At 46.4% G+C, this 13,273-nt stretch overlaps 1 protein-coding gene across 2 annotated transcripts in view; it reads left to right on the forward strand.

Moving 5' to 3' along the window:
• Positions 1-5,223: 5,223 nt before the first annotated feature.
• The window catches only part of NXPH1 (neurexophilin 1), a 285,500-nt gene continuing 277,450 nt past the window's right edge, over positions 5,224-13,273 (forward strand). The window contains exons 1-2 of one of the 2 annotated variants that reach the window (XM_057304416.1): positions 5,224-5,595; positions 6,444-6,607. In XM_057304416.1, coding sequence (XP_057160399.1) covers positions 6,554-6,607 — 54 coding nt within the window. In that variant the 5' untranslated portion in view covers positions 5,224-5,595; positions 6,444-6,553. Of the gene's footprint in view, positions 5,596-6,344; positions 6,608-13,273 lie in introns of those variants that run through there. The other variant, XM_057304417.1, reaches the window with a different exon arrangement.

A 13,273-nucleotide genomic window follows, 5' to 3' on the forward strand; every position in this document is an offset into this window, starting at 1 on the left:
GTATAGTTTTTTTCATTAATCTGATGTTAAAAAGTGAAATTGAGGGGGTCGTTGCATCCCTGTGAAAGTTTTTATTTAAAAGATGTCTAATCCAAGACATTCTTTTTTTTTTTAATCCAAGACATTCTTATCATTATGATATTTGGGTTGAAGCAGCCATTTGCTCCTTTCCTGTGTAAATCTTATAGTTTTCAGTTCTGTTTTCATATCACCAGATCAGGATAAAAGCTGGAAAGACATGTGTTTCAAAGTAGCCATGGACTTTAGATTATGGAGATGAAATATGCATTCGCAGCCTCATTTTCAGCATTCAGGCAACCACAGGGCTTGCAGCCTTTGTCCTCATAATTTCTTCCACCTCTATGTGGTTCAGAGCCCTAGTGTTCTTTCTGGCTGAAAGCATAGACTGTGTTTCACTTTGTTAACAGAACATTGGTTATCAAGTTCTTTGTCTTTAATGATTCTGCTTCAGGGAACTAACTGTCAATTAATAAGCCTTGGAGGGACCACCTTGAAGAATTTTTGTAATTAGATTATAATGCAAAGATTTGCTTAGTCACAATATTTTTAAAATTTTAGTTATGATTTTTGAGCAATGACCCAATCTTCCCATCTTTTGCATTCAACTGCCTTTTTAATGCCGACTTTCTTCAATTTCTCTTATTGTGCTCATTCTCTTTTTAAAGTTTGTGAGTATAATTAAAACTACCCTACCTTTGAGAACCCTCTGTTCTCACCTAGCAGAATAAATGAAATATGGATTCAAAGACTGAGCATATAAATTACCTCTAAAAAAGAAAATGCCTTCTACATAAAGCTTTTTGATTCTCTTTAATTTTTTTTTATTCCAGAGCTTGACGGCTATTTTTTCTCTCTAGTCCAGTGATCTTGTTATTAAAGCATTCTTGTAAAGGTAATTTAGCACACATGCCTCATAGTTATTAACCAAGTTCTACTACATTCAAATACCAAATCACTTTGCAAATGATCCTTCTTTCCTTCCACTAGCAAAATAGCTTGGGGTGTGGAAGGGCCAGGGAGTTTCTTAGTTGTCCTGAGTGACATTTAAATATTTTACAAAAGTAGTGAAAATGGCTATGGGTCTTTTAAACAAATATAAGTCTAATAGGGATGCCATTCTGAGTGTACATTCTCATAAATCAATGACATTAAAAACATGTGCAAACAATTTATTTGAAAAAAATGATGTAATTAATACAATAGAGTCAACCCTTGACCTTGAAAAAAGGTTACGAGGGTGGGGCACAGAAGAAATGCACAAAAAGTCCTCAAACCCAGAAACACACTTGCCTAAAATCTTTGCAATGCACTGAACAAAATGTATTCTTTTAAATTGTTAATATTTTTGAAAATCATAATGCAGTATACAATTGTCATTTGTGAAGTTTCTTAAGGCAGAGGTGACTTTACATTTATTTAATCATACAAAAATAGAATAAAGGCATTTTACACATCATCTAATCCTACTTCTTCATTATAGAGGGGGAGGTATTGAGGCCAGAGGAGTCTTCAGGCATTTTTCCAAGGTCATCAACATGCAAATACCAGGTTATACTGAGGTCAAGGCAGAAGGATAATGCATGCCTTATAAGTTTTGTGTCACTGTTAGGGAAAAAAATAGGTACAATGCAGTTACTATGTACAAAGTGATATAATTTGGCCTGAAGCCTAGGCAAGACCACAGCTGGATGCTTCATAACAACCGTTTTCTGTTTTTATTTGGATTTTGGATAAAAGATGATGATATTTGTGCATTTTAAGACAGGTTCATTTTAGGACAGAGTTTTATGGAACTCGAAGTTAATCTCTTTCTTTCTTTTCCCCAGCCCCAAGATAATTCAAACTTTCAACTTCTGCCCTTTCTTTCCCCCTCAGAAAAAGAGAGTCATACAAGTGAACCAAACCAAATCAACCAAAACAACTAATTACAGTTAACAGAATTATCGGTATATCTCAGATGAATTCTAATTTTAATTTTTTTCTGGTCTTAATTATCAGGAAAATTGTTTAATATCACTGTTTCCTTTGGTAGCTCATTTTAATTCTTTTAAAAGACATATTTCTTGGAGAAGAATATATATTGCTTTATACTATTCATTTCAGATTGAATCAGTTGAGCTTGGGGAAAAGCAGAGGGCAGAGGATTGTTTTTTACCATGGTTATAATTGATGCTGAGTTTATATGTGTACTAAGTTGCATCACACGCAAAATTTAGAGAGTGATTTCCAAAAGAATTCTTAACATAAACTTTTCAGGGTAACGCCTGAAAAAAATTGGCGCAAATACTATACTCCTTAAGGATACACTTTTGTCCTGTCCTGGTAAGGCTGATTGCAGATGTATTCTAAGAGTATATTTTAGAGTGGGGTAACACTTTAAACAGAAGAATGTCTGAAAATCATGTCCTTATTGTTTTTACTTCTTTTTAAAGCAAATAATAGGAAAGATGGAGGGTGAACGAGCCATCCTTGTCTCCCATTGCCTCTCACCCCATTTAATATTATGTCATTAAAATTGAAGAGGTTTAGCAGAAACAATGATTAAGTTTTACCTGGTTTAGTGTCCTTTTCTAATTGAGTACTACAGGAAATGAAGACTCTAGCAAAGATACAAAAAGTGACAATCCACTGCTGTTTCATATCTCAGGCAAAGTGTCTCATAGGATCCAGTAAGAGTTGAATGTCTGGGCAGAAGGTCTCAGGTCATTACCATAAAAAGCTCTTTGGCACCCTCTGTCACAGAACAAAGTGTCAGACCAGTTCCCATTACTAGGTGCCTGTGGTGCTTTTCTTAAATAATCAGTCCCATTCAGACAGAGATTTTAAGGTCCTTGATCGTCTCTCTATTTCATAAGCAGTAATTTTTAAGGCTAAATGGCACTAGAGGCAGAATGTTTTTGAAGTAAGATTTAGAAAAAAGAACGTGGTGTATCCCAAAGCTGGCCTGATTCTTTCTCGTTTTTCCCAAAGGTCATATTCCAAGTTCAGCCCTGACAGCATTGTACCTGGGCATCTGGGGAGAGGCAGGCAACATTCACTCCAGCTCCACACTCCAGCCTGGGAGGGCCTGGGAACTCATGTAGGAGTGGGGATCAATTTTAGGATGGCCTCTTGAATCCTAAAGGGTGAAGACAGACAAAGCTTCCCTTGCTCTACCTCGACCCTTCAGCCTTAGATATGGGTGCCTTAACATTTATTTTTCTTCTTTAAACTTAAGAATGTGAAAAACCAGGTAAATGAAGATAGCCAAGATAACATTGCAACTATGCTATATATAAATGTGCATTTTTTCCAAAGTGCATTTGCAGAGTCCCACTTAGAAAATGTGCTTCACTGCCTTACTCTGCATATGCCCCAATGAATTCCAAGAGGTCACAGCAGCAGAATACAACTTTTGAGATTAGAAGAGTTTGCTCTTTAAAGACCTATTTTTAGCTGGAAGGGAAAGTGTAGGCCTCAAAGTGCCTGGCACTAAGTCCTACAGTGGGGATCTAAATTGGAGGTCTGATTCCAGGGGAAGGTCTCAGTGGGGTTCTTTCTGCCTTTGTTCCAGAAAAGGGTGGTTCTGCTGATTGTCGGTGTTGGGGGCTGGGGTGGGGGGGGGTGGTTGGCAGCTTCTCTAGGGGAACTGAACCTGTAGTCCTCCAGGACCTATTGTGTCTGGGCCCTCTACCAGCCAGAAATGGTGGAGCCTGAGGTGTCCAATATCCACACTAGAGGAAAGGACTCTCTAAGACTCATTAAAAATCACGGTGGTATTTGGATGTCATCAACTAGGGCTCCTGAGATAAATTTCAGCCCAACTCTTACAGATTATTAATCGAGTTTTCATTGTGTAGAGAGCATCATTCCAGCTCCAGCTCTGGTGAAGGGCGGACTTGGAGAGGTAACCAGCAAAGTGGGTGGAAGAAAATGCTCTCAGCCCCGCTCACACTTGTTGACTGAGTCTGGGCACCCTGAGGAGGCGCTGGCGGCACAGCCGGCACTAGAAGGGCCTGGTCCCGGCATCTCATCGGATAGGGAGAAGCTGGCTTTAGGGTTGTGCGCTGGAGAGTGTGAAAGGGAGAAGAAAAGGACAAGGTTTGAGAGGAATGGCTGGATGAGGTAGAGACAGGGAAATACAGAGCTGGAGAGAGTCGGAAATCCTGAAAGAGACCCACAGAGAGAGGTAGAAAGATGCAGCCGAAGGACAGGCACAGAGCACAAGAAAGAAAGGAGATAGAATGAGAAAGATACTTAGAGACAGCAAGAGAGAGATGGAGAAAGCGAGAGTCAGAGCAGAGAGGCCGAGAGTGGGAGACGCTGGTTGGTAGAAGGTGTCAGGAACGAGGGAGGTGGCAAAGGCTCAAAGCCCGTACCCGCGTCCCCCCTCCACCCCACTCCTCTCGCACCGCCCAGCCCGCGGCGAGGAGTCGAACGCGCAAGGTCGCCCAGTCCTCTCGGCTGTCGCGCGCTGAATGGCTGGCTGTCAGCAGCGCCCCCTCGTCGGGTCCCGCAGCCACAGGTCCGCGGCGCCCCGAGTCCGCGCTCGAGGCGGGCCAGGGGGCCCTGCACCCTCCTGCACCCATTCCTGCCTTACACACCGCCCCACTGCGCTCCCCACCACTCCTCTGGCGGTCGCAGTCCTCCTCACGCCCCTGGGGGACTGGGCGCTGCGGCCACCAGAGACGCCGCGGGAGCCCCTTCTCCCTGCGGGCCCGGCCCACCGAGAACCTGGGAGCGGGATCTGTTTATTCCGGGTATTAATTAGTCTCTGAGGAATCGTTCACCCACGTGCCAATGTAATTGCCCGTGTCGGGAAGGTAGGCGCCGCGAGCGGCATACCTACGGAGAAAGCACCACCTCGTCGGCGCCCAGAACCCCAGCGTGCTCCAGAGCGTCCCCCAGTGGCCGGGCAGGACCATGCATAGGGCCTGCGACTCCTCTCCGGAGCGGCTCACTGGTTTCCCAGTGTCGCGGTAGACGTGTAGCTGCTCGGTGCGCCAGGAGCCTCCAGGTCTTGCCACCCCACCCCTCACTCAGAAACTCGGACCGTTTGCGCTTGCCTTGTGGCTTTTTTCTTCCAAAAGGCCGGTGTTTTATCTCTCGAGTTCGAGTCCTGAGGACTTGCCCAGTCTCCTCCCCTTAAGTCATTTCCACCATCCTTCGGCAGCCTCGGAAAGCAAGGAGCCCCGGACTGCTCGTCCCGGAGCCAGCGCCGGCGGTCCCAGTCCGTCCGGCGCATTCGCCCGGCGCATTCGCCTCTCTCCCTCCCTCTCTTACTCCCTTTCTCTCTTCCTCTCTTTTCTCCTTTGCTTCCCCCTTCCTCTTTTGCCTCTTAAGTTTCCTGCACCGTGAATCCAACTGTGCCAAGCCTAGGCTCCCACGGAACCAAGCCTGAGCGCGACCCGGGCACTGAGACGCAGACTCCGCCAAGGCTGGACGAGGCAGCGGGACCGGTCCGCGCCTGAGCATGGAGATGAAGCGCCAGGGAGGGCATGTCCGGGGCGCCGGAGACGCCAGGCCCGAGTAGCTCCTCCATGGAGCCTGCCCAGAGCGGTCCCTGCTCGCCGGTTTCGCCCCTAGTCCTGTGCGGTACGTAGACTTCACCTCCACAGTCCCGGCGAGGATATTTTGGGGTGGGGTGGTGGGACACAGGGAAGGGGCGGCGGGAGGGCCACTGGTTGGGGGACTGAGTGCGCCTGGCGGGTGACCTCACAGATCCGGGCAGGCTTCCACTCTGGAAGTTAGTGACTGACTCTGCCCCTTGGCTCGAAAAAAAGTAGTGTCAAAGATGTGCTTGTATGCGCGTGTATCTCTGTGCAGGGGGCTCGGATGGGTAAACTGAGCCCAGCTTTACAGTATGCAAATTGCATTCCCTTTCTCCACCCCCACTCCACGGAACGTGTGAAGATACCCAGCACCTAATCCCGGTCAGCTCTACCTACCCCTTCCTCTTCCCGCGCCCCCCTCGCGCAGTCTCTCCAGCTCGCTTTCCCTCTCTCTTTCTCCATCTCTCTCTGCTGGTGTGTACGTGTGTGAGCACTGCTAGGGCTGGCGAAGAACCAGCCGCCGCCTTTAAGTCCGAGCCGCCCGGCCATCAAACACTAGGGCAGGTCTCGCTGCCAGAGACGCTTGGGCTCGGAACCAGCCTCCACGCGGCTCTGTGTGCCCCGCCACCTCCTGTCTCCACCGCCCGGGAACTCGCACCCGAGGAGTGCAGGGCGCAAGGAGCCCCTCATTATCCTACCCTCCTGACCGCTTGCCTGCGGACCGCGCGCTCGCTGATTTCAGGCGCTGGATTTACTAGCTTTTCAATTTTTCCTGCCCTCCCCCCCGGTTTTTGGTCCACCCCTCCCCTCCACGACCCCCTTTCCTCGCTTGGTCGCCAAGCCTAACCTTGCCCGCGTGGTCATGGGATGTCTAATTTCATTTGTATCTAGGCTGCTGAGAGCGCTCCTTGCTCTGTAAAGTGGATGTCAGGTGGATCTATGTTTTTGAAGGAACAAAGACTCAGCGAAAGCACCGCCGAGGAAGTTTGAGACGCGGGAGGATGCAGGCTGCGTGCTGGTACGTGCTTCTCCTCCTGCAGCCCACCGTTTACTTGGTAAGTCGCTGCCGATCCGGCGCCCCCGCAATCCCACCCTCGTCGCGAGGACAGACAACCAGGGGCGCGCGGGAGGAGGGTGAGACCGCCAGTTCAGCGGAGCAGCGTTCCTAGCGACCGTGTTGGAACAACTTTGGCAAGCTGGTCTTTGGATCCCTGCGGGATTTTTCGGGTTTCCCACCCTCATTTCTTGCTTCAGTCCCCCCTCTCCTGTGCGTGATTCTGAACAGCGTCTAGGGCGCCCTAGACACCCAGAAACCGAGGAGATAGTGGGATGGGATGCTTTATGGGCAGAGAGGGCAAAAGGAAGGTTTGAATATACATGGAACTCTCATTAGTTCATCCACAGAGTTTAAACGAAAGAAAATGGAAGTAGAGAGTGCGGAGCACGAATCTGCCTAGGTCTGTGACTTTGAAAGTGAATCCACCCACCTAGTCCCCCAGTTTGGAGATAGGACGCATAAAGAAGTGCAGGTAACTTTGTTTGACTTGTAGGGTTCACAGAGGACAAGTGTATCAGATAAGAGCACCACAAGCGATTAGAGTTAGATCAGGGATGCCCTGGCAAACATGTAGTGGCTTTCCTCCCTCTCCTCCCAATCTCTTCTTTCCACCATGTAACCGAACCCCAGTTCCAGGGCCGAGCCCCTTACTAAGGAATGGCAGACCTTGTTGTCAGGAAAATACTAAGCAAAGCCACTGCCAGAGTCTTTCTGGAGTGGAGTTTCGGGTGTCTGGATTTTGCACACTGTTGGAACTGGGGGTGTAGGTGAATTGGTAGCTGTGAGCACTGCGTGGAGCCAAGACGGAGAGAGCAATTTCTCATGTCTGGCTTCAGGGAGGGCCAGGGACACTCGCACCCTGCTGGCGAAGTTGTGTTCAGTGCACCGGCTCCCCCATCGCTTATTTCTGAGCCACAGGAGTGCACGGAGGGCTCAGTGTGTTCTGAGTAGGGGTGAGGACCGCTGGGGCAGCCGAGCTCTCTGACCGGGCTGGAAAAACGGAATGGGGTGGGGGCGGTGCCGTCCCTCAATCTCAGGGGCTTCAGAACCCACAAGACCGGGAGCAGAAGTGTTGTCAACCCTTCAGTTGACAGCGTTTCCCAGCTGTTGCCCCGGTGCATGTGACTGCGGGGCTGCTAGTTGTGTGAACTCTGTGTATGTTAATGAGTGTGTATGTATACGCGGGTGTGAATATGTATGTGAGGGTGTGTGCCTTTCACGGGTTTCAGCTTCAATTCAAGAGCCCTTAGTGTTGCTCCTCTTTGCATCTTTATCGCCTGACTGTCGGAGCCGCGGACGCCAGAGGGCGCTGCGCGTCAGTGTCCTCGCCTACAGGACACCTTGGGGTAAACAGGTGAAAGCCAGGGCAGCCAATCCAAAAGAACAGCCTTTCTGACTCTGTCACGGAAGTCTGTGCCTTCCCCGGCTGGAACGCAGACAGAATGCAAAAATTGTCCTTCCCATTTCCCATCTTCAATCATTCTTGCTCCCACCTGTGTCCAGTCTACTCACTGACATTGAGAGCCCAGAGGGCAGAAAGTTTGGCCAGAGGAAATACAGAAATTGTTTATTGAAAGAAGGGGGAGGGACCGCAAAATGAAAGCTACAGAGAAGGGATATTAACGATTCCCTTGACCATGGAAACCCTCCTGCCCCTTTCCTCTGCGTACCTTTAAGTCATGACCTGAACCTCAAGACTGTTCTTACGTCCTTGGACTGTACTCACACACAGTAAAGGCTCATGGCTGTGGTGCAGTTTATTGCTTGGAGCAACTATTTCGATAGTCTGGAAAATAATCTATCAAAAGCAGAAGTGAAATCAATACGTTGTGTTAAATTTTAAATGTGTTTGTTGGCAGTTAAACCGTTTTCCACTCATTACAACAACAGTGCTGGATTTATTCTAATGCGCTGCGTTCTCAACAACAAGCGCATTAATTCTCCTTTAATTGTAAACTGGGAGCATTTGAAAACCATTCAGTGTGCAAATTATGCTGATTCAATTACCGTTTAGTTACAGACTTCATTACCTGAATGCCTTTTGGCAATACGGAGAAAGGAGACAATTTTTCCAATTTCACTCAAAACAATACGAAATGTGAACAATAAAATAGAGAAGGCGATTTAGAAGTCCATTCTTTTCTCTCCGATCTAAAGTTGTTTTGTGTGTCGGGGATTAGAAACCACAGGGCACCACAAAAACAAAAGACTGGTGGCTGTGACCCAAGGTAGTATTTCCAGGGATTGTAATCCTATGGTGATTTGCCCACAGAATTCCAAGATATTTTCCTGGAAGAGCAGGGAGCTGGTTTTTACCATGGAAATAAACTTAAAAGGGTGAATTGGGCAGTCAGGACAGGTTGGTTCTAGGCAGGTAAAGAAGTGAAGAGCCTTGATTAAATAAAACTCTAGGGCAGTGAGACAGACCAAGAAATGGTCAAAGCTTCTTTCTCCATCTATTTTATTAAACACCACATACTGTGACTGAATTTATCATTCGTTTGTAGCTGTATCTTAGAACATCCCAGATCTTAGGAAGAAACTGCAATAGATGCATGCAGTTTGTCAGGAGCTGCTTCAAGTTACACTCCAAGAAGGCAGGAGTGGCAAAACCATTATTTTATTTAATTTTTTTCTCCTTGAGTTGCCATAAACCAAGAAGGAATTTAATGAGTAATTTTATGTCTTTATGAGCTCACACCACAAGTGAAGTGACAGGGTGCTCTATTTATGCCTTGCCTCCTAGCTGATAGCACAGTGTACCTTTCCCTTTAAGCCCCTGAAATCCCAGTTATGTTTTCCAAGGAGTGATTGCCACATTATGTCCAGGGGAACAAGATTTGTATAGGTATCTCTTATACAAAAACATTCCTGCTTCTGCTTATAGAGAAATACCTTAAATATTCCCAAATTGGGGATTTTTTTTTTTTTGTGAAAAACAAAATCCAGCAGGTCAATGCTCTATTCTTAAGTCGCACTCTTCTGCCTGTATTTGAGTGAATGTTCTCAAAATGTTTCTTGGCCCAGGTTTCTTTGGATGCCTGTTCTAGGTTGAGGATTTTGAGTGTTTTTGTGTTCATCGAGAGATGAGTCTGTTCTATATCAAACTGGAAGCTTATTTAGTACTGCAATGGGAAGTTAATTAGAAATGTGTCTACAAAGTAACCTTCTGAAGCATATTAGCTAGCATACTCAAAAATCACCACAGGGCTAACTCCAGCCGTAAATGTAGGGAAGAAGGAAACCATTAAAAAAATAATAATAATAAAGGCAAGGGAATTTTCTGTCTACTGAATTTTGTGTATTATAGATTTAAAAGTCTCAATTCATCAGGAGAGGAACCTGTGGCATAATAATACTTGTTTGAAATTAAAAAAAAAAAAAAGGTCCTGTAATCTTTATTCTTCTGCCAGTTCTGGATTGATTCCAAGATGTTTTCAGTATGATAGAATGGGGTAACAGGACGATAGCATTTTAACTGAATTGAAGCACAGACTGGATAAACTAGGAAAATGTGATTTCTGTTTCTGAAGAAAGTTGAGTCCTACATTGGGTTCTTTTTGGTGGATCAAACTGAAGGATAGGCCAGGGCACACAGGGAGAGCACCTCCCAGCAGAAAGCAGAGGTGTCTGTTGGTGGCTCACCTGTGGCCATTTTCAGAGTTGAGAACTGAATCTGATGAGTACTCCCTGGGCATGTCAACAAAAAAGTTACTCAGAAATTGAGTCCAGAGAATCTGGCAAGGGGTTGAATGATGTTATTGTGATCAGTCACATATCCACAGTTCTCTTTTCATGAGAAGAGGCTCCTCACCCTCCAATTTAGGTCCCACCAGTTCTGCTAGGAATTAAATTAGCTAATAATCTAGTTGCTTTTTAAGCCAATATGGGCAAGAACTGAAAAATTCTTTCTAAACCTTGTCCTTAAAAAAGATTTTGAGTCAGTTAATCCCTCGAATTTAGAGTTTCCATAAAATGTGAATAGCACTCCAATTGTTTAATAGAGATTAAAGAGTGATTAATATATCCATGGAATACTACCTCTGCACTATTAGAAGCCAGACCGTTTGGGTGAATTTTACTCAGCGTGAAGGTGGCTGTTAAGAATTGAGGAAGGTGAGGAAAAAGCAGCAGGAGAGAGACCACCAATGTCTATCCTTTGGACTAGGTATGAAAATTAAGCTACTGCCCACTGAAAATTTTACAGTTTGAGCTTATTCCTGAAAAGAAAAGTTCATTAACTACCTAACAGTGGCTATTCAGTGTTTTCTATTAAGGCCAGTTCTTGGAGGCAGTACTAAAAGTTCCCCAACACCATTGCATTTTCTACCCCAGACCAGCCTTCCTGATATAGGATTAAACCTAGATTTTTGAAGGAGCCTGTGCCCCAGCAGCGGGACATGAAAACTTTTAAGTCCCAAGACATATTCTAGGGCTCTGTGGGAGGAAAAGTTGCTACTACTCCAGCCATTTTCCTGAAGTGTTCAATTTTCCATTGACCACGAAAGCAGCTCCCCTGGTATGTGGGTTGGTTGTCCTTCTGCCACACTTCAGGAGGATTATGGTAGTCTGGGGCCTTCCAGTGATAGCTTCTGGGAGAAACTGCCTTCAGTATTAGAAGGGGAGAACCAGAATCTCTCCAACTTTCTCAGCTGTATTTTCTTGGAAAGCCATTAAGTTCGTGGCTCCTCTTTGTGTGAAGTTGATTTCTATTTGGCTTTGAATTGTTGATGGCTATTTCCTCCTTAATGAAAGTGTTGTCTGGGTGAAAAATATATCTGGTGGCAGGGAAATTGGTTGATTTTTTTGAGACCGGTGCCCAATGTCCTACTTTTCTATCTGAGGGAAAATTTTCTGCGGACTGCAGAAATTGACAGCATTGTCCAGGTAATAACCACCGTGGACAATATTTTCAAAAGGACATTTGAGTGATGAAAGCATTTGGATATTGCTTTTTCAAATAAGCAGTTTTCTGTGTTGGCCTTCTTTGATTTTATAGGGGGTGGGGGAGTAGGGACTGGGAATTGGCAAAGGAATGACTTCCTGGTTTCTCCCAGTCCTGAAATACCGAGGTGCTCCTCAGCTTCGCTTGGATTCTGGGGTCTGAAAAGCACTGAATGGGCTTGGCTGTCTCAGCGTTCATTTTAAGAGTCAAAAGGGAATCCTGAGAATGAGGAATGACACTCTTCTTGCACTCCTCCACCCAGAAATAAAGCCAATGGAAGCTCTGAAAGTGCATGCTTTTAAGTAGCCAGTTAGGAAGTGTGCATTCTTTCTGAGTTGTTTGTTTTTATTAAGTAAGGTGCCTAGTTTTGATTCGATCCTGGAAACTTCCCTTAAAGCAACCAAATCCTTCTGGAGCTTCAGATCTCATACTAAGACCTAAACAGTCTTCGTCATTTTAATTAATAGGGGAGGCGGGCTAGTCAGGCTGGCGAGGCTTCGGTCGGGTCAGCTGCTTACAGGAGCAGCGGGGAGACAAGGCGGGTACGCTCTTTAGCCTAGCCCTGCAATCTTCTCCCCACCATTCCTTAGGTCCGGACGCATGTGTGCAGGAAGTTGCGGTCTTGATTTATCCGCGACTCAAGCTTCCGACCAGCTCTTTTTCTGTATGTCAGCACTAACCCCTCCCGGAGCTTGGTAAACAAGGCGCGCACATTTTTTCTGCTGTCGATTGGCATGTTGACGACTCCGCTTGAAGGAATGTGACAATAAAGTGGGAAACCAAAGCTTGGCAAGCACTTAATCAAGGATAAAAAGGTTCCGCTGTAAGGATGTCACTCAATTTATTGTGAAAGTCGAATGAATTACGTTTAATGAAAGTGCTCCCCAGATGAATATTACCAGCAATTTCCTGAGTTGGCTCTGTCAGCTCGAGATGAGGAAATGCCAACCCAGATCAGAAATGAGCGCCCATCTCAATTATTATGCAAGCTTTCCAAGAGCGCCTTTTTATTGAGATAATATATATTGGCGGCTTCTTCGTGCCCCTCCGCGCTCTTAGGAGCGCGTTTGCGCATTTTCCAGGTTTGCCATCTGCCCTCGAGGGTTGCTGGCTATTGTTTCAACTTCTAATGAGTGCGCCGCGTTTCTGCTGCGGGCTGAAAACCTAATTACCCCCTCTGCGAACAGCTTTTTTTGGGTATATTTTGTTTACTGTGGAGGTGCGGGCTGGCGGGCGTGAGGTGGCGGTGGGACGGAGAGAAATACTTTCCTCAGGTGCCCTCCGTTACAGAAAGTCCCTTTGTCGTTTAGTCGGATGCTCTGGGTGGTGGAAAGCAAGGTGGCGCCCAGAGCGGGGTCTCTGGGAGAGTGAGCACCGTGGGGTCCCAGGAGCAGCGAGAGTGCAGCGGCTTGCCTCTCCCGCGCCAGTACCGAAGAGACTTCTAACGCTCCTACTTCCTTTAAATTAATGAGGGTATTTTCTTGTTCAAGCCGGAAATACGATGGGGAGGGGGATACACAGGCCGCAGCCGGAGCGCATCACCTCATCTGCATGAGAATGGAGAACCGAGAGGCTTTTCATGTAGTGCTTCTTTCTCCCACAATAAGACAAATTGCTGCTTAGAAATACCGAGTGTTTCCTTAGAAACTGGCTCGTGGGGGCTCTGCGCATCCCTGTTGAACCTGACTTCGGCCAGGCCTGGCCCATCACCCTCGTAAC

This window comes from Ursus arctos, unplaced genomic scaffold (assembly GCF_023065955.2).
Source record: "Ursus arctos isolate Adak ecotype North America unplaced genomic scaffold, UrsArc2.0 scaffold_3, whole genome shotgun sequence".
NCBI lineage: Eukaryota > Metazoa > Chordata > Mammalia > Carnivora > Ursidae > Ursus > Ursus arctos.